This window comes from Saccopteryx leptura, chromosome 1 (genome assembly GCF_036850995.1).
Source record: "Saccopteryx leptura isolate mSacLep1 chromosome 1, mSacLep1_pri_phased_curated, whole genome shotgun sequence".
Lineage (NCBI taxonomy): Eukaryota > Metazoa > Chordata > Mammalia > Chiroptera > Emballonuridae > Saccopteryx > Saccopteryx leptura.
This window is the reverse complement of record NC_089503.1, coordinates 271870202-271895529: the sequence shown is the minus strand read 5'-3', so window position 1 is coordinate 271895529 and position 25328 is coordinate 271870202. Positions and strand designations below refer to the sequence as shown.

Below are 25328 nucleotides of genomic sequence, written 5' to 3'. Positions count from 1 at the left end.
TCCTGAAACTAGGGAGCCAGAGTTGGCCCCTTAGGCCTCATAGAAGACTCTGAGGATGGGGATGCCTCCCTTTTGCATAGGCTGGCTAAGAAGGACTAATAAGTTGGCCTAGAGACTATTGTAGTGTAAGATGGGTGGGGGGGGGCAGATGACAGTGCACACAAGCATATGAGTGTGTGTGAAACTCTGGGTGGGAAGTATGTGAGTGCATAGTGTGTGTGTATGTGTGTGTACACGTGTGAGCGTGCAAGGGTTGGAAAATGTTGATAGATGTGAGAGATTTGGGAACAATGTGGGAGTGTTGAATACGTGTGAGGGTAATTGAGAGATTGTGAAAATGTGGGGTTTTGGCATTCAGAAAGGGGTCATCACTGTAAGGGGAACTCACGAAGCGCACCCCAAGTTCCACATCTTCTGTTGATCTCACACTCCCCCAGTGTTTAGGGTGGCCGGTCTGATCAGCACCACGGACAGTATCACGACATCATCCAGTGAGGCCTTGCAGGAGGACTCGCAGTCCCGCCCCTCCAATTCAACCTGAATCACTGCTCCCCCATCCTCCAATTCCTGAGTTTCCCCAGCTGTGTCTAAGGAGGTTGGGGTGGGTATGGGGGAAATGAGCTGGCTCTTTGAAGATAAAAATTGTGCAATTTAGGGTAAAAGGCCATAAACATCTGGCTGCATCTGGCCCCAATTAAGAACATTAAGGGAGGAGTGACAGCAGCTAAACAACCCAAGCCCATAAAAGACATCTAATTGCTTCTAACCCCTGGACGCACCAGGATCCCGCATATATAAAAGGCCCAAAGATGTCTTAGACGTAAACACCTCATTCACTATACCCTCCATTAACCTCTACCGCCATAGAGCATCCCGTGTCCCAAAGAAACAATGGCTTGTGGATCTTACTGTGCTGGTAGCGCCTTCAGCTGCGCATCGACCTGCGGGCCCCGGCCCGGCCGCTGCTGCATCACCGCCGCCCCCTACCGCGGCCTCTCCTGCTACCGCGGCCTCCCCGGGACCTTTGGCAGCCAGAGCATGTGCGGGGGCTTCCGCTCCGGCTCCTGCGGCCGCAGCTTCGGGTACCGCTCCGGCGGCGTGTGCGGACCCAGCCCGCCCTGCATCACCACCGTGTCGGTCAACGAGAGCCTCCTCACACCCCTCAACCTGGAGATCGACCCCAACGCGCAGTGCGTGAAGCATGAGGAGAAGGAGCAGATCAAGTGTCTCAACAGCAGGTTCGCTGCCTTCATCGACAAGGTGGGCGCCCTTGAATACACACACACCCTTCCTGACCCCCACCCATACTCAGGACTCAGGAAGGGCCCTGACAGGTCAGTCAGAGGCAGAGGCAGAAAGAGTTCTGCCTGCATGAACTCCCATTCTGATGAGAGAAGCCACATACAAACAAAAACAGATACACAAGACCCAGAAGAATCAGCTGGGAGTTTAGACAGCAGAGATTATGGAAGAGAGCTGTGACCTGGTTGTTTTGAGGCACAACTAGACTTCAGGAAATTGAGGAGGAAGACAACTGTTGCTTCTGAAATTACAGAGGTGCCAGGCCCACGGTGAGGAGTGTGTGCCCTCTGAGGACTAGGGTGGACTGGCTGTCCAATGAAGTGGGGGAGGGGCCAGAGTAGCAGGGCTCTCCTCTAGATATCCGGCCCATACATTTCCCTGTTACCTATCACTAGAAACCCTATGCTGTGATCTGAATCTTAGAACTCTGCCTGAGAGGGCATCTCTTCTAGATTCAGGGTGAGGAGGTGGGCCCTCCACCTGCAATCTGACTATGTGCTACCCGGGCTCATCCGGTCGGGATAACTCAGTTCACCTGAAAGAAGGGACTGACCTTTCCCAGCCCCGAGTCCTTATTTCTAAACTGGAAAATCCAGATATAGATCATATTCAGGATATCCAAAAGTTGATTTGTCTACCACTGTCCCCCTTTCATTTCTGCTGAGCTGCAGGTTTGGAAGTTTACCTTAGAAAAACCCTACAAACGGCCTTTGGAGCACCCAGAGCCATCTGACCCCTGTTCCCCACCTCGAATGGCAGGTGCGCTTCCTGGAGCAGCAGAACAAGCTGCTGGAGACCAAGTGGCAGTTCTACCAGAACCGCAAGTGCTGCGAGAGCAACCTGGAGCCGCTGTTCGAGGGCTACATGGAGACGCTGAGGAGGGAGGCCGAGTGTGCGGAGGCCGACAGCGGGAGGCTGGCCTCAGAGCTCAACCACGTGCAGGAGGTGCTGGAGGGCTACAAGAAGAAGTGAGTGTGGCTGGGTTTGACATTGGGCACAGGAAATGACAGAGGTTAAAGCTCACTGGACCAGACACAAGAAGAATTTCCAAGTAGGGTGAGCAGCCACGCAGGCCAGGTTGGCAGTGTGGAGCAGGATCTTTGCACCTGTGCAATGGTTGCCCAGATGCCTGCCTAAGAGTAGGGCTGTGATTGCGCCAGGAGATCTGTCACGCACCTCCGTCGGCTCTTCTCGGAGCCAGATTGTTGCCCGTGCTTTGCAGCGGCTGTTGCCTGTGTTCTGCTGGAAGGAAGCTTCTGCTGTCTTCCAGGCCGTCTCCTCCTGACTTCCCACCTACAGCACGTGGCTCATGATGTGACATGAACCCTACTGTCGCTCAGGGCTGACATGTCCTGGGGCTCTGGGTACCCCACTGCCTAGGGTGCTGAGTGCTGATGGCCTCTGAGACTCATAAACCCCACCCATGAACTGGGATGGACACCCAGGTGATGGGGAGGTGGGGGCTGCAGTGCTGTCTACTTCTAGCTGGGGGCTGGGGGCTGAGGCCTTATTTTCCTCCTGAGGAGACTGCAGTGTAGCTTTGGGATACAGGGCTATGAGGTCCCAGAAGATGAGCCCCATAGTCCCTCAGTTGAAGATGGAGACATTCCAAATCCAACCAAAAGGACCCAACAGAGCTGCCAGGGGTTTGGCTGTGTTGGCAGGTTCCTAACATTGTCCCCTTTGTGGGAGGTTCATGAGAGACCTGCCCTTCCGTGACCCCCCTCTCTGCTCTTCTGCCTCAGGTACGAGGAGGAAGTTTCTCTGAGAGCAACAGCTGAGAATGAGTTTGTGGCTCTGAAGAAGGTGAGTAACATGGGATCGGGGAGCACAGACACAGGGGATCTCACTAGCACCCTGTCCTGGGGCGGGGCACGGCTGGGTTGGCCTCTGGATGTCCTGCTCTGCTTCAGAGGTTGTGGTCTGTGGCTTGGGTCCGATGGAGGCTGACATCTTCGGTCTCTGTTGAGAGACCGCATCCTGTGTAGAGCGGTGGGATGTCTGACCAAAAGAAGGAGTGGAGACCCAGGGAGTGGGGAGGGTGGAGCAGCACCAGTAGTGGCCAGGTGGTTTGTTCTCAGAAGGTGAGGAAGTGGTGAGGTTCATCCCAGGAAGGTCAGAAGGTATGGAGGTGGGATGGGAATGGGAACACTGGGAATCCTTCCACTGGCCTCACCCACCCAGCCTCCACGAATGGGTGGAAAGAGAGAAGAGTTTGGGGTGGGAATCACCAGGGGTCCTCTGAGCCTTCTTTGAAAACTGCCCACCCTTCCAGGACGTGGACTGCGCCTACCTCCGCAAGTCAGACCTGGAGGCCAACGCAGAGGCCCTGACCCAGGAGATCGACTTCCTGCGGCGACTGTATGAGGAGGTGAGGGGTTGTGGTCTGGAAAGAAAGCTGACAGCCAGCCAGGAGGAGAAGGCATTGGCCTCAGATAGGAGGTGAAAAGGGATTTGGGCATAGAGCTTCAGTCCATGGGGGTGAGAGCTGGAGACCAGGAAAGGGCTGAGAAGACTGGGTACACGCTACGGTGGCTGAGGCTGTAGCATAAACAAGGTCCTCCCACTCCTGCCCCACAGGAAATCCGTGTCCTCCATGCTCACATCTCAGACACCTCAGTCATTGTCAAGATGGACAACAGCCGAGACCTGAACATGGACTGCGTCATTGCCGAGATCAAGGCCCAGTATGACGACATCGCCAGCCGCAGCCGGGCCGAGGCCGAGTCCTGGTACCGCAGCAAGGTGAGTGGCACAGGACGCCTGCCTCCTAGACAGGGCAGTGGTAGGAATGTGAGGTACAGATTAGGAAAGGCTGCTTTTGTCTGGGATTCTGATCCCTAGGGCTGGTAACTGAAGGTCAGACAGCTCTCAGGTTGAGGTGGCAGGGCAGGGTTGGCATGGATGGTGTGCACGATCATCTGTGGTGCCCTGAATGGATGGCACGTCCACCACGAGTCTCTGCTTCCCCCCAGTGCGAGGAGATGAAGGCCACAGTGATCCGTCACGGGGAGACCCTGCGCCGCACCAAGGAGGAGATCAACGAGCTGAACCGCATGGTGCAGAGGCTGACCGCCGAGGTTGAGAACGCCAAGTGCCAGGTGCGGGACATCAGTGTCCTAGGCCACCAGAGAGGTTGGGGGCCAAGCAGGGTCCCACAGGCCATGTGTGCTCAGTCTGGATCTCACCATTTATTCTCTAGTCTATTTGTAAAACTTAGAGACCCCAGTTGTGGTCACTCAGGGAGACCCTCGTGATGAAGGTGAGAAGGCTGTTACTGGGGTGTTTTCAGCTGGGTGCAAGAGATAAGAGACACCCAGCAAATGGACAGAGAGACCTAGGGACCATAACCCACACTGTTCTCTTCTGGGTCCTCAGAACACCAAGCTGGAGACTGCGGTGACCCAGGCGGAGCAGCAGGGCGAGGCAGCCATCAGCGATGCGCGCTGCAAGCTGGCTGAGCTGGAGGCCGCCCTGCAGAAGGCCAAGCAGGACATGGCCTGCCTGCTCAAGGAGTACCAGGAGGTGATGAACTCCAAGCTGGGCCTGGACATCGAGATCGCCACCTACAGGCGCCTGCTGGAGGGCGAGGAGCACAGGTGGGTATCAGAACCAATTTTCTCTCCCAGCCTTGCCTTGGTTCTCAGTGTGCCCTGTCACTCACAGTCGTGGCATCTCTCCTCTCTTGTTTTCAAATATCCTCATCATGCAACTGGACAGGTAATTTGAATGTTCTTTGGGTATGTTTCTTGCTCCATTTGAGTCTCTTATGCCCACCTGGTTCTGATCTGGAATTGGTTCCTTTTACACATCTGTTTCTTAGGTTTGGTTTGGCTAAGTTTAGTAATTGTTGTTTCTGATCAGCTTAGCCTGGGCTTCGGGTCTCCTGTCCTCATAGTGCTTCTGCACTCTGGGTCCTCATTTTACAGATATCACTCAAGATTCCAGCTCTCTTTTCGAGCCTGGCCCCAGTTCTGGGGGTTCAGATTTATTTCACCGGGCAGCTTTAGTAGGAGATTTTATAAGGTCTACTGGAAAGTTCTGTCCATTTTTGGAATAAGACAAAATACAAATTTTTCTTACCGTCAATAAACTTTATTAAATAATATAATTGCCATTATTATTAATGATTTCTTGCCAGCGTGAGGGCAATTTGTATATACCATTTTTGAAAAATGTTTTATCTTTTGATGCGAAAAATTGAACCAGTGCTTGTTTGATATCTTCTTCATTTTTGAATTTTTTGCCCTTCAAAAAATTTTGTAAGGACAAAAACAAGTGATAGTCGGAGGGTGCTAAGTCTAGGGAATATGGTGGATGCGACAGACATGCTTCTGTAGCATTTCTTCCTTGTTGAAATTCGTAAAAATTACAGTGGCATAAATGAACTTTATCAGTAGCCATGGGTACACTATGACTTCACACATAAGACTAACGTGAATCAACTTTGTTTTAGTTAATTTGCTATGTCAGTATGTATACATTAAATGATAAAAATAGAGAGGCACACATGCACCAGATAAATGTGCTTACATGTCGAAACTTGTTGTGATAGAGACGGACAGAACTTTCCGGTAGACCTTATATTAACTCACACTTAGATCATCTAACAATGTGGTCTTCCATTAGAGCAGGTAGAACTTGGCAGTAGGGATCTGCCAGTTTAAGCAGCTGTACTTAAACTCTGGGCATTTTTGCTTGTGGCTGCTTTGGAGGTGGGGGGGCAGACTGATTGGTCATTTAGCCTTCATATGGCTAGAAGGCAGTTGAGCAGTGCCTTTGAGGACAACACTCCTAGAATGTTGCCCTTGGGTTCTTGACCCAGGTTGGTCAGGTGCTCATAACCTGAGCTGTTTCTTCTTGTGTACAGCCTGGCCCCTGGCCTTGGGCAGAAGAGAGTAGAGGGCGAGAATGCAGAGGTAGCACTCGGGGATCCTGTGTATTGGGGTGATGGCGACCAAGAGACAAGTCTGGTAGCTGAAATCAAAATGAGCATGTGGTTAGACTCACAATGTACTCAAGTAATTGCATTGGAGAGCTTGGAGGCACCAGGGCTCATAGGACCTGGAGAGTTTCCTTAGTGAAGAATTCTGGGAGGAAGAGTTTTTCAAGATTGAGTTTGGAAGTTGAAGGGACAAGTGGAGAAGGCCCTGGAAGTTGAGTGGCCCACCTCTCTTCCACACAGGGCTCTTGGAGTAAACTCAGAAGCTTTGGTGTGGGTTCCCTAGGAAATCTGGGTATGGGTGTTTAGACGGATTAGCTGTGGATTCTCCTCACATCTGAAGCTAATTTTGACAACCTTTTGCCACTGTGCTTCACAGGAACTCCTGTGTGTTTCCCTTAAGGAGACAGCAGCCTGGGATGAGTTAGATGGCCCAAGTTATAGCCCTGCCTTTATCATTGGTTATTTCTTTTCTTGGGTATCAGTTCCTCCATATGTCAAAAGAGGGAGTTGGTGACAGTCTCTGAGCCTGTTCTAAGTGGGTTCTAAAATCCCATTCCTTCATTGCAATGCCACAGTTATTTATTGAGTCAGGTTTTATTTTAGGCACTGTTGATTCTGCAATGGGGAAAAGAATAGACAAAAACTTTTGCCCTCCTGAAGTCCACATTCTAGTGACACCAACTAGACCAGATTTAGGAAGTTATACTTGTTGCTCTTCAAATCCTTTTACAAGCCGCCTGACCGGGTGGTGGCGCAGTGGATAGAGCATAGGACTGCGATGCGGAGGACCCAGGTTCAAGACCCTGAGGTCGCCAGCTTGAGCACGGGCTCATCTGGTTTGAGCAAAGCTCACCAGCTTGGACCCAAGGTCACTGGCTTGAGCAATGGGTTACTCGGTCTGCTGTAGCCCCACAGTCAAGGCACATATGAGAAAGCAATCAATGAACAACTAAAGTGCCACAACGAAAAACTGATGATTGATGCTTCTCATCTCTCTCTGTTCCTGTCTGTCTGTCCCTATCTATCCCTCTCTCTGACTCTCGCTCTGTCTCTGTAAAAAAACAAACAAACACCAAAAACAAACAAAAACAAATCCTTTTACAAGCCAATCAGAACCAACAGAAATAGAAGCAACTAACATTTCTGCAGTGCCCACCAGGTGGTAGGCACTAAGCATTTACACGTGCCATTTGATTTCATTCTCACTGCAGATATAGCAGTAGACTGTCTCCACGAGGAGGTAGGCTGAGGGAGGGCATATCTGAGATTGAAGCTGTCCAGCTAACTGGTTGGAGAGCCAGGTGCACCAGGCATTTTGTCTTCAGAAGTCACATGCTGGTGAGAGGCTCTCCTGGCTTCTGGATTAACCCCGTTTATTACCCAAAAGGAGGACCATGGGTCTCACCTTTCATGTTTGCTGCATCTGCCAGGTGACTTTTTCATGGCACTAACCTCCCTCTTCTTCTCCCCACAGGCTGTGTGAGGGCGTTGGGTCTGTGAATGTCTGTAAGTAGATCAAGCCATTATTCTCCCCTCCTCCCGCTGGGTGGCCCCAACGCCTTTGGGGGTGGGAATTTTCGCTTGACCCAAAGCCGCCTGGCTGTGTCGGTGCCTGATGCGCATCTGGGCCTATTCTCCCCTCATTCAGGCGTCAGCAGCTCCCGCGGTGGCGTCGTCTGTGGCGATCTCTGTGCCAGCGGTACTGCTCCTGCTGTCACCACCAGCGTCTGTAGTGCTCCTTGCTGAGGAAACATGGTGGCGGGCAGCGCCAACACCTGCGGCCCCTGCTCCGGCGTTGGCTCTTTCAGCGTGGGTTGTAAGAGGTGCTAGGAGGCTGCAGCCTCTGTCAACGCGCATCACCTGCACCCTCTGCCCAGCCAGGACCTCTCGTGAAACCGTATCGACCCTCCTAAGCATCGCCATCTGCTGGCCTCCCAAGAACCTATCACCAGACGTATACACTCCACACATCTTCCCTACCTGCTCCCACCGTATGCCATTCGCCAGGCACTTTGAGCCCCGTGGAGGCTGGAGCAGCACCTTGGGCTCTTTCTGTAGCCTTTCCTAGTAGTTGATTTGTTTTCCTGAGGATTCATCCTTTCTTCCGCCTTCTGTTTTTGTTTTTCTTTTTTTCCCCCTGGATTCATTGGTCCTGCTTGACCCCTTCATTCAAGCTTGGAGGAATGGGGCGGGCCCCAGAATCTCCCAGTCTGCACTTCCTAGGATCTTCCAGTGTGCTTGTGCCTGTGGATGGGAGATCGGGAACACTGATGGCCATTTTCCTATAACTCTGTGAAGGCTGCCTGCAGAAGCTTCTAAAAATCCAATGACTCAACCACCAGCAAGTTTGCCTTTGTTCATTCTGTGTTTCCAATAAACTAATTAATTGTCACTAATTAAAGGTGGTTCCTCAGTGTCTTGAGAATGCCAGGGCCCTTCTGTGAGAGGTGTCCCCTGCCAGAGCTGTTGTCAGGACCTCTCCATCTACTCAGTCACTTTTCCAGCAGATGAAAATGACTGCAGTACTTGCTGCCCATCTGGCTTGAGCAACCCAAGCCTTGGGAAAGCAGGAGAGGACTGAGCGAGGCAGGACATTTTGTGTGGTCATGGTTTCTCTAGACCAGGCCTTCTCAACGTCAACCCTACTGACGTCTTGGGCTGGAGCATTCTCTGGGGCAGGGCTGCCTGTACACAGTAGGGTGTTTAGCGGTATCTCTGGCTTCTATCCTCTAAATGCCAGGAGTACTTCCCTGGCCCCAATTGTGACAATCAAAGGTGTCTCGTCGAATGGACCCTAGGCCTTCTCAACCAGGGAGATTGTGCTCCCAGAGGCATTCCTGGAGGGGAAAGGACAGGAGAACACATGTGGTGGTGAGACTGGAACAAAGGCATGTGAGACAAGCAGTGTGGGTTAGAGGAAGAGCACTGGGTAAGAGTCAGGAAACTGGGCTTCTGATTCACAGTCCCGACTCTGCCATTTCCCAAATGTGTGGCTTTGGGCAAATTGCTTCCACCTTCTGTGCTTCAGTTTCCTTTGCTGTAGAATGAAGGAGGTTGGACCATGTTTCTAAAGTCTCTTCTGGTTCCCTAAGTGTGATTATGTATTTAAAAAAGTTTTGTTAATAAAAAAAGCTATGTTTGAATGCTGGTTCAGCCATTTATCCATTTTAATTGTGGGAGTAAATTCTGTAAGTATGAGAGAAAATTCTGTAAATACAGGAGCTGCAGACTTAAGGAGCAGCCCTTACCCTTAGGTGTTGCGAACTAGTGCGGCTCATAATTTTGCTGGTCTTGGGTGGGAATGGTGGAGGATTATAAAATAAACACAGAAAGAAAAAGAATGGGATTGGGAGGACCCATTGCCAAGCTGATGGCTTGCAAGAGTAAGTTTTCAACCCCCAAATGCTTTATGTATAGGGCAGAAAGCAAAGCCATTAGCAAATCAAAGAGATCTCTGGTGCAAAGTCACATTTCTGAGGCAAATCAAGAATTCTCCCCAGAGCCCCCCAAACCCTTTATCATACATAACACCTTAACTTCACAAAACAAAAGATAAAAAGAAAACTGCCTCCAGCCTCTTTGAGAAACATGGGGAATAGGACAATCAGCATCACAGCTAACATGGAGGTGTGGGGAAGGGCGTGTAAATGGCCTTAACCAACTTAATCAATCAGAGGTTGTGGGGAAGAGCTTAGCCTTTAGCAACCTAATCAAGCAAATGAGGTGGGGGGATACTGCTAGTCCCCTACACCTCTCTGTCCCTCCAAAATCTAAACTTCAAGGACCCTGTCAGCTTGCAGTCTCCCACATTTAGGTCTGAGAGAGCACCCAAGAAAGAGCCCCAGAACCCCACCTCCACCACATTCTATTGGTCAAACTGTCACAGGGCCAGCCCAGATGGGAAATAGGCTCCCTCTCTGAGATGAGGAATGGTGTGCACGGAGCAGGGAGAAATGGGAGCCATCTCTGAAAATAGCCCTCATAGGAGAATTCAATGAGGCAATACAAATAAAAGTTTATAGTGTGGTACATAATTGATATTCAAAAATTGGTATTTATTATTGTTGATACTGTTACTATGATATCATACCAGCACAGATTTTCTAGGTCTGAGTAGTAGTAGGCAGAATGGGATGATAGAGAAATACCAGGGGCTGGAAGTCTGGAATCTTAGATTCTTGTCCTGGTTTGGTCACCAGGAATATGTGGTCAGGCCTCTTCAGGTTTTGGAAACTCAGTTCATCCACATTTTGAGATGGTAATTGGCCAACTAAAGGAGCAAGCACTTCAGCTGCTGTGCAGAGCGGATGCCAAAGGACTGTTACTCTGGGTACATGGCTGGCTTTATCTCAGCTGTCAGTACAGAGGGATCTCACATCCCAATAGCTTGTATTCCTTAGCAGTCAGCAGAAACATTTCAGAGAGGGAGGAGTTGCCTCTCTGTGAAGCATGGAAGGCCTCATTAATTGGCCCATACCATCTACCTCCTCAAGACAATGGAAAAAGTGCCTAGAAGGAGGTAGGGATGAGAAATGACCTTGGATGAAGAAAGTCTTTATGGGGTAGAGTTGGGGCTGGGGCAGAAGGGGGCAGTGGAGAAGAGTGTAGAAATGAAGGGCTCATTTTAAGTTTCTAGAGGACACTCAGTCCTCATCCTCAGCAGCCCTAGAAACTTACTAGAGTTCCTGAACACTTCTGTGCTCCTTCTCCAACCCCACCTCTTCTAGGACACATCACATCTCTTCCTCCTGGTTAACTCCTTACTTACCTTTACTTTTCTTGCTATAAAATGTAAGCTTCATGGAAAATAGGTATCTTTGACTATTTTCTTCACTTATATGAGTCCAAGTTTGTATAATAGTACTTGGTACATATTAAGCACTAAATAATCATTTGCTGATTGAATAAATAAACTTTTGCTCTTCCTTTAGATCTCAGCTTCAATATTACTTCCTTCAGGAGGTAACCAGTTTTCCCTGGCTAATAACCTCCCAACTGTGCTTACTCTTTCCTCCTAGTATCAAGGCCCAGGCCTCTTTGCAACCACACCTCTTCTTGATGAGGTGAGGCTAGGTACTCAGAACAGGGGGTTCTAACAGATAGAATGTCTGCAGCATCAGTATTGCCTGTTCCCTTCAGCTGGTAGGATGGAAGGAAGGCACATTGCTTCAAAGGCATGGAGTCTTCCTGGGCTTCTACAGGTAGCATCTGGATGACCTCCCAAGCCCGGAAGTCATTATGGTATCCTCCTTAAGTCCCTGGAAAGGGAGTATTACAATCCCAGAAAAGGGCTCAGAGTCATTTCCTAAGAAAGTCAGAACCGAAAAGGTTCTGGTCCAGTCCTCATTTGACAGGTTCAGGGCACCCTGAGCCAGAGCAAGGGAGAAAGGTGGGGGCAAGGGGAGTGGTGAAGGACACTGAAACATTAGTTAGAGCCAGGTATGTGAGGCTGATGTGTTACGTTCAAGAGCCAGACTTCATCCTGCGGACAGTGGAAATTCCCTGGAAGGTTAGACTTGGGTCTTGTAAAGATCTCTGGTTGCTATGCAGTGTGATGCAGAAGTGGAGAAGAGCAAGACTCCAGCCAAGATGGTGGTGGCTGGACCCTGGGTGGTAGCAGCAGGGAGAGAGGAAAGAGTTGAATTAGAGGGTTACTTAGGAGATAGAAAAAGAAAGCACACGGGGGTTAATTAGATTTGAGGGTGAGGATACAGGCATAGATCATATGTTCAGATTTGGGCAGCTGTGTTGATGATCTTGACAGGGGAGATAAGAAGGGACTTGGGTGGAGAATGTGGAAAATATTAAATTCAACTTGAAGGTCTGTCCACTTGGAAGGGTCTCTAGGACTGCCAAGTGGAGATGTCCTGTAGGAACCGGGGCAACTGGGCCTAAAGCTGAGGAGTGAGGTCAGGGCAGCAAGAGAGTCATCAGGACTTTGAGGCATGATTTAACCCAGGAGGACTCTAACAATAGTGGTAACTGAAGGCAAGAGACCAATGTGATTCCTCAGAGAGCATGTGCAGAAAGGCAAGAGAAGGGGCCTGAGACACTTTAATGTTTGAGGGAAAGGTTTTCTGGGTGAAGGATGTGAGCCAGGGAGCAGAACTTCTTGGGAAGAGCTGACAGCCAGGCCTGTTGAACAAGGAAGTGAAAGGCCTGAGACTCTGGGCTTGGGGATGGGAGGGAGAGAGGGTGACAGCTGAGGAGCCAAGAGGTCCCTTGAGATTCCAAGAGGGAGTGAGGGAAGCTGGTCCTCATAGGACAGGATGATGGCATGGATAGAAAGGTCAGGGCCTAGAGGAAGGTTGGTCAGCACTGGAGCTTAGGTAAGGCTGACAGAGGGAGGAAAGATGAGGGCCAGTGAGAAGGAAACGGGGCCTGGGGCCTGAGGAGGGCTCTTCCATGCCTGGTTCTTCCTGGGAGCTCCAGACTCTTTCTGAGCAGAGGACAGGAGACATCAGGCCACGTAGGGACAGAGGAGTCATCTTAGCCTTGAGACCGACACTGAGGAATCTGGAGATGAGGGCAGTAGGGGGCGGCAGTTGAGAAAGCGAGTGAGGGGGAGTAGCTTCTCTTACCAGTTGAGAGCTTTTGAGGATGCTGTCCTGGGTGCTGAAGAGAGATGTGTATGGATGGGTGGGTGGGAAGCCTGGGCAAAGGGTGAGTGTCAAGGGTCTCATCACCTTTGTTCGATGAGCAGTAGCGGGAATGGGTGGTGTGGGGTAGAAACCGATACAGAGTGGCCATCTGAGGTGGCTGTTGGCACTTTGGAGATTGCTGCTCTGATGCCTGTGTGTGGTGGTGTTGGTCGAGGTGTATGTGGGGGAAGGGAGTTAGAGAAACACACACACACACACACACACACACACACACACACACACACACACACTGCTTTCCGGAAGATTTCATGTCCTCTTCTGGTTACCTTCAGAGCTAGTTGGGGCAGCAGCCTCAAACTACCTGAGACTGACAGGTATGACTCAGGGGAAGGTGCTGTGAGCACTGTCAGCACTACCTGGCCAGGGGAGGAAGGCATTACTGGGGGTAGGTTGTTCTGTGGGTATGCAGGTTGAAGACAGAGCAGAATGGCCACAATCCTCATATCATTTCCCTGTGGTGCTCACCAGTCAGTACACACGGGCTCACTTGGAGAAAGCAAGACATCATAGCACAGAAAGCAGGTCTTTCAGTTTATTGGGAAAATGGAGGACAAGGGGGCAAAGGGGCAAGGGAGACAGCCCAGGAGTGTTCCTTCCAGGGAAAGAGAACCCTCCTCCCTGGGATGGCCCAGAGAAGACAGTGGAAGAGAAGGGGCCATTCCAAGCAGCAGGCCCTTCTGCTAGGACAAGATGAGCAGAGGAGCCATGTGGTATATTCTCAGAACACATGGGGAAGAGCTACCATGGCGCTGCTTCTCAGCTGGGGGTGGGGGCAGTAGCACGTCTTGCAGGCCTGACAGGGCTTCTTCGGCTCTCTTTTGAGGCAACCTAACATTTCCCTAGGCCTCCGGTGCCCCCTCCACAGGTGGTGTTGAGCTGGCAGCAGGGCATGCACATTCCAGTGTTCACTGCCAGGTTCCCACTGCAGGGGGCGCTGCAGGCACTGCCTATCACTGGCTGGGACCCGGACACACAGAGGTCCCCACAGACGACCCCACCCCGGGAGCTGCTGACACCTGTGAGAACAAAGGCTAGGTCAGGAGGACAGGCTAGTAGCCACTTCCTCCAGCCACCTTCTTTTGGCCTCTGTGATCTGTCAAGCCCACCAAGAAAGGACTTAAAGGACCTTCAGTTCTGCTTCAGAAGGTCTGAAAGGAGCCTTCGTTTGGGAGCCGGGAGCCCTGGGTTTTCCAGCCCCGGTTCTGTTTTGTGACTTTGGGCAAGTTCCTCTCTCTGGGCTACTTCACTTATACAAGGTAGGGGTCATACTGAGTGACATTTAAGGTCCCTTCCTGTAGTGATATATTATTATTCTTTCCCTACCCAATCCCATTCATCCTGTGAGGTTCTTCCTGCAAGCTAACCTCAGTCTCTGCAGCTGTATGACCAACCTACTACTATTTACTGGGGGAATTATTGGAAACACTCTTCCCAGTGTCACTGTACACTCACATCTAGAAAATTTTTGTTTTCCAAGTGAATGCTTTTCTTTTTAGGACTCATGATACTTACAGACATTCACAGCTCCAACGCCTTCACACAGCCTAAGTGGGGAAAAGGCAAGATAGGGGAGAAGAAAAGAGATCAGAATGAGATCTTCAGATTTTCCCTAGGGGCTGGAGTGGGTCTTCTCAGGCTATCTCTGGTCTATATGCCTTTGTGGAACTTTGAAAATGCCTTTCTGTCAGTTGTAGCAGTGCCAAGGCACAGTATTCGGCACCCAGAGGACAGGGTGGATTGCAGCTTTCACCTACCCCTCGGCTGGCTGCCTTGTGCGGTACAAGCCTGAACACCCACACCTGGCCTACGTGTATGGGTTCAGTTTTAGAAAGGAGAAGGTTCTCTTGGGCAGTGACATGAGGTCAGGGTCAACTTTGGCCAGTAACTCCACCTTAGGACAAGGTGACCTTCTAGAAATGAAGGGGGCAGTGGATCTTGAAAGAGTTGAGGCTAGAATAACTCAAGGATGTTCTGAACTGAGAGGCAGGATGCCTAGGTTCCAATCCTAGCAAAGCTTTGTGCTATTTGGGACTCTAGACATCACAGTGGCACTGGCTTTTGCTTTTCCTCTGTATGCTATGTCCAAGTTCCGGTCCCTTGAAATCTAGGCGCAAAAGATCCCAGAATCTAGCTTAGGGCAAGCCCTTTGGACAGACTGAGATATAGAGGAATCAAAGGTGGGTGGAACTCTACGTGTGGAATTCTAGGGGCAATTAACTGGGTTGGGCCCCACCTCTGCTCCTCGCCCTCCAGCAGGCGCCTGTAGGTGGCGATCTCGATGTCCAGGCCCAGCTTGGAGTTCATCACCTCCTGGTACTCCTTGAGCAGGCAGGCCATGTCCTGCTTGGCCTTCTGCAGGGCGGCCTCCAGCTCAGCCAGCTTGCAGCGCGCATCGCTGACGGCCGTCTCGCCCTGCTGCTCCGCCTGGGTCACCGCAGTCTCCAGCTTGGTGTTCTGAGGACCCAGAAGAGAACAGTGTGGGTTATGGTCCCTAAGTCTCTCTGTCCATTTGCTGGGTGTCTCTTATCTCTTGCACCCAGCTGAAAACACCCCAGTAACAGCCTTCTCACCTTCATCGTGAGGGTCTCCCTGAGTGACTGCAACTGGGGACTCTAAGTTTTACAAATAGACTAGAGAATAAATGGTGAGATCCAGACTGAGCACACATGGCCTGTGGGACCCCCAACCTCTCTGGTGGCCTAGGACACTGATGTCCCGCACCTGGCACTTGGCGTTCTCAACCTCGGCGGTCAGCCTCTGCACCATGCGGTTCAGCTCGTTGATCTCCTCCTTGGTGCGGCGCAGGGTCTCCCCGTGACGGATCACTGTGGCCTTCATCTCCTCGCACTGGGGGGAAGCAGAGACTCGTGGTGGACGTGCCATCCATTCAGGGCACCACAGATGATCGTTCAGACCATCCATGCCAACCCTGCCCTGCCACCTCAACCTGAGAGCTGTCTGGCCTTCAGTTACCAGCCCTAGGGATCAGAATCACCCTTTCCAGACAAAAGCAGCCTTTCCTAATCTATACCTCACATTCCTCCCACTGCCATGTCTAGGAGGCAGGTGTCCTGTGCCACTCACTTTGCTGCGGTACCAGGACTCAGCCTCGGCCCGGCTGCGGCTGGCGATGTCGTCATACTGGGCCTTGATCTCGGCAATGACGCAGTCCATGTTCAGGTCTCGGCTGTTGTCCATCTTGACGATGACCGAGGTGTCTGAGATGTGAGCATGGAGAATGCGGATTTCCTGTGAGGCAGGAGTGAGAGGAGAAGAAGAATAACCAAGTCCTCTGAGCTTTTTCTCCCCTGCTGAGGTTGTGCCCATCATCTCTTTGGCTCATTTGGAGCCAAAGTCTCTTGTCTGGAGATAAAATCCCTGATGAAATTGAATAACTGTTTGTTCAGATAAAAAAATCCCTATTAGAAGAAAATGCAACTACTGAAATGTTAGCATCGGGGATTGTTCAATCCCACGTGAGCCTAGGCAGCTTGCCCTCTAGCCAGTGTGTTGTGGGTGCTTTCTTGAGTTTCAAACCCTGTTTTGGAGCTGTGTCACATTCTCTTGGACTGACCACATAGAGGAAGGCTATTGATTCCAGAGAAAATCTGGGCCAGAGAACATGGGGTTGAGGCTGTGTGATGCTTCATGTGGCCTTGGCTTTGGGTCCCCAAGGGGAATAAACTGGGCAAGATCTAGAGACCACATCTGTTGTAGAGACCACATTCTCTTGCCCTTTACTTCTTCTGCCCCTTTTTGTTCCCCATGTCTCAGACTCCTTTTTTTCCTCTTCCTGTTCCTCTCCAACCCCCCAGCCTCAAGCCTGGGTTTCCACATCAGCTGAGCTGTAGGGTCTGGGCAGAAGTCGGGGTGCCTACCATGGCTGAATGCCCCTCACCTCCTCATACAGTCGCCGCAGGAAGTCGATCTCCTGGGTCAGGGCCTCGGCGTTGGCTTCCAGGTCTGATTTGCGGAGGTAGGCGCAGTCCACGTCCTGTGTGGGGTTCAAGGGGCCATGAAGCCAGCTCTCCTCAGGATGCTCTGAGGGCTTGACTAAGAAGTGGTGGGGCGGAGAGGATGGGGTGACCAGGGACTCAGGGTGAGGCTCACCTTCTTTAGAGCCACAAACTCATTCTCTGCTGTGGCCCGAAGTACAACTTCTTCTTCATACCTGAGGTGGGCAGAGAGAACAGGGCCCCGTCTGTACAGCTCTCAGCTTGGTCATGAAGCACACATGCAAACATGCCGATTCCTAGATCTTGCCCAGTTTATTCCCCTGCCTCCAAAAGAAATGGGCCAGCACAAGGCAGAAAATCAGATTGCTGGTCCAGGCCTATTGGGATGCATTGGAGAACTGAAGCACCCACTTCACACCAGCTCCGAGCTTTTCAGTGGGGGTGGGAGAGCAGGATATGGACACTGTGTGTGCATGTGTTTGTATGTAAGGGGTGCAGTTTGGGGCATAGGCAGTGGTTGTTTTCTCACCCAGGTCTCCATTTACCGTTCCTCTGAACTTTCTTTTTGCCCCAGGGCTTGGTTTCCCCTCTCTGGGCTAAGCCAAGAGAAATCAAGGCTGCCGTTCTCTCTTGCTCTGTGGGCAGGCCAGCGCAGAGCCAGAGGCAGGGGATGTGGTGGACTGACTGCCAGCTTCTCCACTCCTGCAGGACCTGTGGCTTCAGCTCCGTGGGCTGTGGATTTGGCCCCAGGAACTTCAGCTGCACCTCAGCCTGCGGGCCCTGGCCAGGTCGCTGCTGCATCACTGCCACCCCCTACAGACGTGTCTCCTGCTACCGCGGCCTCCCTGGGACCTTTGACAGCCAGAGCTTACTGAAGGAAGCTGGCCACCCCTTGAAGCCAGATTCTTTCAGAGTACCTGGTATGCACCCTTATATCATATATCACACATGGTAACTACAGGTCTGTCTGTGACTATGCCATGCCTGCTTCCCAGCAGACTACAAGTGCCACAGGATAGGGGCTGTGTCTCTTGGTTGCCCCTGAATCTCCAGTCTGGTGTCTGGTTGGCACCTGGTAGGCACTCAGAAATTATTAGTTGAGTGAAGGAGTAAACTTAACTCAACTAGTTTGTGAAGGCTAGGTTCAAAGGGACCAGAAATGTTCATTTTTCTGTGGTCTTAGGAGAAGGGTCTCCATCTCATAGATGGTGGAAAGAAGAGAACATCATTCCCCTGAGCTGCTGGTAGGAAGCCAAAGACAGCTCCATCCCCAGGGGCCGAGATCTACCCGACGGACCGTGTGCTTTGAGGAAAGACAGAGCGCCAGTTCTTTCTTGCTCTCAGGCAGAGACCCAGCCACAGACTTGAACACTCCCCTGTGCTGAGGGTTTCCTTTAAGCCCTTCCCTGGGCCAGCCATTCCTGCACTCACTTCTTCTTGTAGCCCTCCATCACCTCCTGCACGTGGTTGAGCTCTGAGGCCAGCCTCCCGCTGTCGGCCTCCGCACACTCGGCCTCCCTCCTCAGCGTCTCCATGTAGCCCTCGAACAGCGGCTCCAGGTTGCTCTCGCAGCACTTGCGGTTCTGGTAGAACTGCCACTTGGTCTCCAGCAGCTTATTCTGCTGCTCCAGGAAGCGCACCTGCCACCCAGAGGCAGAGCCTGAGACTCTCTTCTTGTAGAATCAGAGGGCAAGAGGAGGTCCCACCACCAGGACCTGCAGATTCCCAACTCTCTGACCCAGAGTCCTCCCTGGTGGGGGTTATGTGATCTCTCAAAGTCACACCAAGGCTTAATCAGCTCACCACCTGGAAGTCCTTCTTGTGAGCTAACTTTAGTCTCTTTAAGGCAATTTACCTAGTGTCCTGAAAAGTGCTAAACCATGCTGAGTCCAGACTCTGCTGCTGCTTAATAATGTGTCCTTGGGCACAGCACACCCCTCTGTAGAATGATTGCTTGACTGTGAGGGTTTAATTAGCCCTGCTACTGAAAGGCACCTACATGCTTAACAACTACTACACTAAGTCAGGTGTGATTGTTAGCATGCAAATAAACAGTTCAACTCTTAGAAAGGCAGACTATAAAAGTTGAAAAGTAAAGTATGTGACAATTATTGAACACCTACAACAACAGTGCAATTAGAATAATAGTCACCTGGGATATTAGTGCAAGAATGCTCTGTGCCCCAACCCCCTCATTTTACAGATGAGGAGTGGAAGGGATCCCTGCCTGAGGTCTCACAATGGCAGAGGAAGAACTCAAACTCTGACTTCCTGTTCTGCAGAGGGGTACTTCTCTCCCTGTAGTAATTATTGACTATTGGGCCCAAGGAAAATTTCACACCCATCTCCGCCAGGAGGTTGGCCTACTCCCCCATTCAGATCCCTTTGTCTGGTAACTGCCACATTCCTGGTAAGTCCCTTCTTATGTTATCCTTGGTCTCTCATGCTGTTAGACATTTCATATTTTCTGGTCCTTCCTGGTGGCTATGTCTCTAGCATGACTTCTCTCAAGGTTGGTTCTGGAGTGCTGTCCTTGGCCCCCAAACTGCTTTCTTATTCAAGACTGCCCCTGACCCCAGCCCCTCGCACCACTGCCACAACATGGTGGTTGCCTGGAGTTACTGGAGAAGATAGCTTCAGACTTGGGCTGGACACTGACATCTACAAATGGTTTCAACTATGTACATACTGCCTCTACACAGGGCCCAGAAGAGTGGGAACTGTGTCTGTGGTCACCTTTGGGTCCCCAGCCTGAGGCATGGTGGCATGGACAAACCATTCTGGCCCCTACTCAGTGGCTAAAGGATCGCTGCTATGGAAACAGCTCTGTGTGATCCAGGAGCTGTCTGTCCTCCAAGCAGTCTTTCCATATGGCATTCACTACCTGCCCTGAACACAGGGAGCAGCTTCTTGCCATGTAAGCAGCCATTTGGCTTCAGATACATTGAAGACCACAGGCAGCCCCTCGCTCACAAGATGCTGTCTCTCAGCCACGCAGGTTCTGTCCCTGCTTCAGTTTCTGCGTTTCCAGTTTGCCCCAAGCGTCAGATGGGCAGCTCTCGATCCTCTTCTTGCCTTTCTGTGTGTCTTAGAGGTATACTGTCTTTCCCTTTAACTGGGAATTCTCTGAGTAAGTCCCCGCCTCTAGCTTCCTCTTAGTGCCCAATGTGAGTCTTGCACATGGGTGGACTTTAGGAAGGATGTGATCAGGGACACTCACCTTGTCGATGAAGGCAGCGAACCTGCTGTTGAGACACTTGATCTGCTCCTTCTCCTCATGCTTCACGCACTGCGCGTTGGGGTCGATGTCCAGGTTGAGGGGTGTGAGGAGGCTCTCGTTGACCGACACGGTGGTGATGCAGGGCGGGCTGGGTCCGCACACGCCGCCGGAGCGGTACCCGAAGCTGCGGCCGCAGGAGCCGGAGCGGAAGCCCCCGCACATGCTCTGGCTGCCAAAGGTCCCGGGGAGGCCGCGGTAGCAGGAGAGGCCGCGGTAGGGGGCGGCGGTGATGCAGCAGCGGCCGGGCCGAGGCCCGCAGGCCGAGGCGCAGCTGAAGTTCCTGGGGCCAAATCCACAGCCCACGGAGCCGAAGCCACAAGTCATGCTGGAGATAATGAGGTGTTGGAAGAGTGGAGAAGCTGGCAGAGGCAGCAGCCAAAGGCCTGTGCTCCCTGAACTGTGGCAGGCCCTTTTATGCACTGGGGGCAGTTGGCATTAAAAAGGACAGCAAAGAGACAATAGCTGTATTTTATTGGCTTGGCATCACCCTGGGCTCTTAAGAGCCAACCCTGCTTGTCTCTTCAGTGTAGCTGTGTCAACAATCCCCAGCCACAGGCCTGTTTCATCTTCAAAGTCCTTTACAAGCTTCCTGGTGGGCCTCTCCCCGCCCATGAGGAAGTGGGGAAATAGAGAAGAGAGAAGGGCTCCTGTAAGCATCAGTTGGATTCTGTGCTTCGATATAGGGAATGGGTGCAGTGACCTGGGGTGGAGCCTGCTCCCCAAATTCTTTTCTGGAAGGGGCACAGCTGGGCTTTAGGCCCTGGTCCTATGACCTGGTCTCAGGTGGAGTGGCTGTTCTGTCCCAAGGAGGAGTTCTGTTCTAGGCTTCTTTGCCTTCTCTTCTATCTCTAAAGAATATCCATCACTTCATTGTCAATAAGAGCCTCTCCTAATAGGTTCCTACCTGGGGCCCAGTCAGGAATGGAAATGGGGTAGAAATTTGGGAGGGAGCATGGTCTCTGCCCTTTGGGTAGTCCTAGGGAGACAGAGCCATGGAACACCAGCTGGGACATGGGAGACACTGAGTCAAAGTTCAGAAGAAAACCAAGGCCGTTCTTCAGAGTTCTGGGTATTGTTGCTGGTGGCATAGGTTTAGGAGTGTGAAATATCCCAGAGCTACAGGGCTTGATCAGGGAAGGCTTCTTGGAGGTTTCCGGTAGAGTTAGGTGGACTGGGGTTGGGTGGGTATAAGGTTGAAAGGAGACAAGAAAGGAGTCCAGATCTGCTTTGGCAACTAGATTGTGTAATCAGTCATTCTTTCATTTATTTGGTAAATTCTTACTGAGTGCCAGCTCTGCAGGAGACACTTGCTGGGTTCTGGAAATCCAGTAGAGACCTGAGGTGTTTGGAAGTAAGAGAGGGTGGCATGTTCATGGGTTGCCAACATTTGGCCAGTGGGCAGAGGCAGATTTAATGGCAGGCATACTGGGCATATACCCCGGGCCACGACTTCTGAAGGGCCCCGCAAAATTCCAACTTTACACTTTTTTTTCTAATGACGCTAAGTCAGTTTTTTTGTACACACACCACATATGTACAATTTTTTTTTTTTTTTTTTTTTTTTTTTTTTTTTTTTCTTTTTCATTTTTCTGAAGCTGGAAACAGGGAGAGACAGTCAGACAGACTCCCGCATGCGCCCGACCGGGATCCACCCGGCACACCCACCAGGGGCGGTGCTCTGCCCCCAAGGGGGCGATGCTCTGCCCATCCTGGGCGTCGCCATATTGCGACCAGAGCCACTCTAGCGCCTGAGGCAGAGGCCACAGAGCCATGCCCAGCGCCCGGGCCATCTTTGCTCCAATGGAGCCTTGGCTGCGGGAGGGGAAGAGAGAGACAGAGAGGAAAGCGCGGCGGAGGGGTGGAGAAGCAAATGGGCGCTTCTCCTATGTGCATATGTACAATTTTAACATTAATAGTACATAATATTTTTTGCGGTCCTGGCCGGTTGGCTCAGTGGTAGAGCGTCGGCCTGGCGTGCGGAAGTCCTGGGTTTGATTCCTGGCCAGGGCACACAGGAGAGGCGCTCATCTGCTTCTCCACCCCTCCCCCTCTCCTTCCTCTCTGTCTCTCTCTTCCCCTCCCCCAGCCGAGGCTCCATTGGAGCAAAAGATGGCCCGGGCACTGGGGATGGCTCCTTGGCCTCTGCCCCAGGCGCTAGAATGGCTCTGGTCGCGACAGAGAAACGCCCCGGATGGGCAGAGCATCGCCCCCTGGTGGGCGTGCTGGGTGGATCCCGGTGGGGTGCATGCAAGAGTCTGTCTGACTGCCTCCCCGTTTCCAGCTTCAGAAAAATACAAAAAAAAAAAAAAATAGTACATAATATTTTTTATTTATTTAAAAATATGGTTATTTTCCCTGTCTCTCTCTCTCTCTCTCTGTTTTTTTAAGTGGCCCAATACTTTCTTCTGTGCCCGGGGCCTCAACTGACTTTAATCTGCCTCTGCCAGTGGGTTAGGGGAAGAAGCCACAGGTGGCAGGAAGGCTGCGATGCCCAACCCATGATGGAGTCTGATGTGGGTGTGGGAGTTTTCTGGGTTCCAAGCAGGGAAGTTGAGCAATGATACTGGCATGTATGCACTCAATCAAGAATGGTGAAAGGTGCTGAAGATGGGGTGGGAGGTCACCAGGGTCCTAAAATGGCATCACTTCCTCCCCTCACAGGACCCCTAGGGTGAAAAGAGGTGGGAGTTCATGTGGCTGTCCCTCAGCAAAACTCCCTTAATTTGCCCCTTCCTCTGTCTGGGCTAGGACGGTGATGATTTTGATGGGTGGACAGTGGGATCAAGCCGGGAGGTTCCTCTCACCTGAGGATCTGGGCCCATAAACCCTTCCAGGCACGTGGCTCTTGACCACCTTTGAACCTAAGGATGACTCTTCTGATGGGCCTGTTTTCTAACCAGCCATGAGCAAATGCTGACCCCAATCTGGGCTAAAAATAGCCCTTCATACATCTTCCCAGGGCCTCATCAGGGCCTTCCTACTCCCTCTCAGGGTGAAGGGCTAGTTATATACCAGAGTGAGGGAGAACCCCTCTTTTCTTGGAGAGCAGGTGATGGTGCCATGGAAATCCATCAGGGAACTGGGAAACATCTGTGTGAATTCTAAAGAAGGACTTTCCCAGCCTACCTCCTGGCCCTATGGATAGATTTGCAAAGACTCTTGTTTCTGGGGTGGGAACTCTGTGGGTGTGGGGTGTGGGGAAGGGGCTTCTGGTGTGAGAGACACACAAGGAAGCAAGGCAAGGTCTGGGTGCTGGGCTGATTTCAGCCAAATGACTGGTGGGATGTTTGAAGCACTTCTCTGGGAGGTGTGACTGGTGGGTGCTTTCATGCTAAGTCTTTGCTGGGTCAAACATTCAAGAAAGAACCAAATCTTTCTTCTCTCCTCTTGTCTCAACTCACATAGGAACTGGTGAGCACCTGGAAGGTTCTCAATTCACATCCAATCATTTATTTCTTGGTAAAATGCTGAGGGCTGCAAGGTAGTGAATTCTTCATAAAACATTTCCCTATCACTATGCTGGTCATTGCACATCCATCCTCTGAATGGCAACTCGTGCCTTGCTGGGCTGTTGGGAGAGGTAATTGAGTACCCGGTGGTGGAAGGTGCCCCCTCTAGCCTTCCCCCTACTAATGAAGTAACTGGTCTGGGTTATATACAGCCAGCAGGTCCTAGCAAAGGGATAGAGTGCAGGGGCTGTGAGGTGCCATTCTCACTTGAGCACAAAACTGCCCAAGCCCAACAACTTTTACAAGGCAATCATCACCACCTCAGAAAGCCTTAATTAAAGCACCTATTTGTAAATGGCCCAGAACAAAGAGAATTACAGACCAGGTAGGCCCCTTGAAAACAGACTTAGAGAGGAAGCTGACAAAGGGACAGCACAGCTCGGCCCAGGAGGCTGCTTCTTTCCGCCTAAGGGACTGGCTGCCATGGTTCCCGTCCTCACCATAGGTTGTTAGGCTCTGGCTGAAACCCCAGGCTGGTTCAGTTCCAAGGCCTGTGCCTTGCGCCTGCCCTTCGCCCAGCCCACCCGAATTTGCCTTGAGGGCTAATTCGTCCCTGCTGCTGGGAATGACTGCTTGCCCTGTCATTCTGGTCCTCTGAGTCTTGCTTACCTCCCTGGAATTGTGACCACCACTGGTCTTATTCATCACTCTGTGTTTTTCGGATGGCCTCCTGCCTCTTTGCCTGTCTGGCTTCTGACCCACTGATGCTCTGACTTTTGTCATTTCTTCTTGCCTTACTATCCATGGGCCCTTTAAATTTTTGTCCTTTCCTGAGGGGTTTATGATAAACAACTCAATGATGAAACTTCATCAATATATTTCACCTCTACTACTGTCTTTAAAGTAAATTCCTGGAGGTGGAATTGCTGGGTTCAAGGGGATAGTCCTGGACCAGGGTATGCCTGTCTGCCTCCCATATAGCTACAGAATGATGGCATTTCTGTGGGAGACCAGGCAGTGAAGATAAATTTGGGAGCCAGGGAGTGTGGATGCAAATCCACTTCTGACTCCTACCAGCTGTGTGATGAGTTAGTTCATCTCTGAGCACCTTGTGTCTTCCATATGAGACAATGGTCAGAGTACTAGCCCCGGGACCCCTGTGAGATGAAATGAGGTGGTGTATACGAAATATACAGAAGGCTGAGAAGGCGCCCGCCACCTGGGCCTTGCTTACTTTAGTTTTCCAACTTTCCATCTCCAGTTCTGCCTTCTGCTGTAAACTCATAACACACTGAGGCTTATGTGCTGGAGCTGATAAAATGTGTCACCTTCACCTACTCCCCAACTGTTTATTAAACAGGTACTATGTATTGCAGGGGATGAAAAGGAGTTTAACACATCCCTGTCGTCAAGGAGTTGACTACATAGTTGGGTAGATCTGTAAGTAGGCACAAGTTAAATGGTAAATACAGTAGCTTTTCAAGGCAGTTCATGACTGATTGTCAGTTGGCTGACAGAGTGTGTCTCATCTCAGGGGCTTGAGGCAGAGCTCACTGTGAGCTGCTACAGTCAAGGGAGGCTTTATGGGAAAGGTCAGATTTGAGCTTGGCTTTGGATAAAAAGGGCTTGGGAAAGTTGGGAAGGAGGAGGCAATGCCCAGTGGAGAACAGAATAAACACACAATACTCATAAGGCAGTGGATGAGCTCTGGAGCCTACAGGGTGTCATACCTAA

The 25328-nt window shown here is 51.3% G+C and overlaps 2 protein-coding genes across 2 annotated transcripts; one reads left to right on the top strand and one right to left on the bottom strand.

Moving 5' to 3' along the window:
• The first annotated feature begins 842 nt into the window (after positions 1-842).
• Positions 843-8710, top strand: KRT86 (keratin 86). Its single transcript, XM_066353654.1, has 9 exons — positions 843-1260; positions 2062-2270; positions 3048-3108; positions 3578-3673; positions 3883-4047; positions 4278-4403; positions 4681-4901; positions 7722-7753; positions 7896-8710. The coding sequence occupies exons 1-9, from the start codon at positions 892-894 to the stop codon at positions 7991-7993; spliced, it is 1377 nt and encodes a 458-aa protein (XP_066209751.1). The 5' UTR covers positions 843-891; the 3' UTR covers positions 7994-8710.
• A 5003-nt stretch (positions 8711-13713) lies between these two features.
• On the bottom strand, positions 13714-20469 carry LOC136383636 (keratin, type II microfibrillar, component 7C). The gene is made up of 9 exons (XM_066353651.1): positions 20086-20469; positions 18297-18505; positions 17020-17080; positions 16808-16903; positions 15994-16158; positions 15631-15756; positions 15143-15363; positions 14422-14453; positions 13714-13925 (listed from the first exon to the last, which is right to left on the bottom strand). The coding sequence occupies exons 1-9, from the start codon at positions 20467-20469 to the stop codon at positions 13738-13740; spliced, it is 1482 nt and encodes a 493-aa protein (XP_066209748.1). The 3' UTR covers positions 13714-13737.
• Between the last annotated feature and the right edge of the window lie 4859 nt (positions 20470-25328).

Excerpts from the sequence above, each read along its gene's own strand:
- LOC136383636 (XM_066353651.1), bottom strand. The coding sequence starts at position 20,469 with ATGACTTGTGGCTTCGGCTCCGTGGGCTGTGGATTTGGCCCCAGGAAC. Across the intron at positions 17,081-18,296 it reads ATGGAGGGCTACAAGAAGAA|GTATGAAGAAGAAGTTGTAC; the intron begins GTGAGTGCAGGA and ends TGCCCACCTCAG. Across the intron at positions 16,159-16,807 it reads TGCGGCGACTGTATGAGGAG|GAAATCCGCATTCTCCATGC; the intron begins GTGAGGGGCATT and ends CCTGCCTCACAG.
- KRT86 (XM_066353654.1), top strand. The coding sequence starts at position 892 with ATGGCTTGTGGATCTTACTGTGCTGGTAGCGCCTTCAGCTGCGCATCG. Across the intron at positions 2,271-3,047 it reads CTGGAGGGCTACAAGAAGAA|GTACGAGGAGGAAGTTTCTC; the intron begins GTGAGTGTGGCT and ends CTTCTGCCTCAG. Across the intron at positions 7,754-7,895 it reads CGTTGGGTCTGTGAATGTCT|GCGTCAGCAGCTCCCGCGGT; the intron begins GTAAGTAGATCA and ends CCCCTCATTCAG.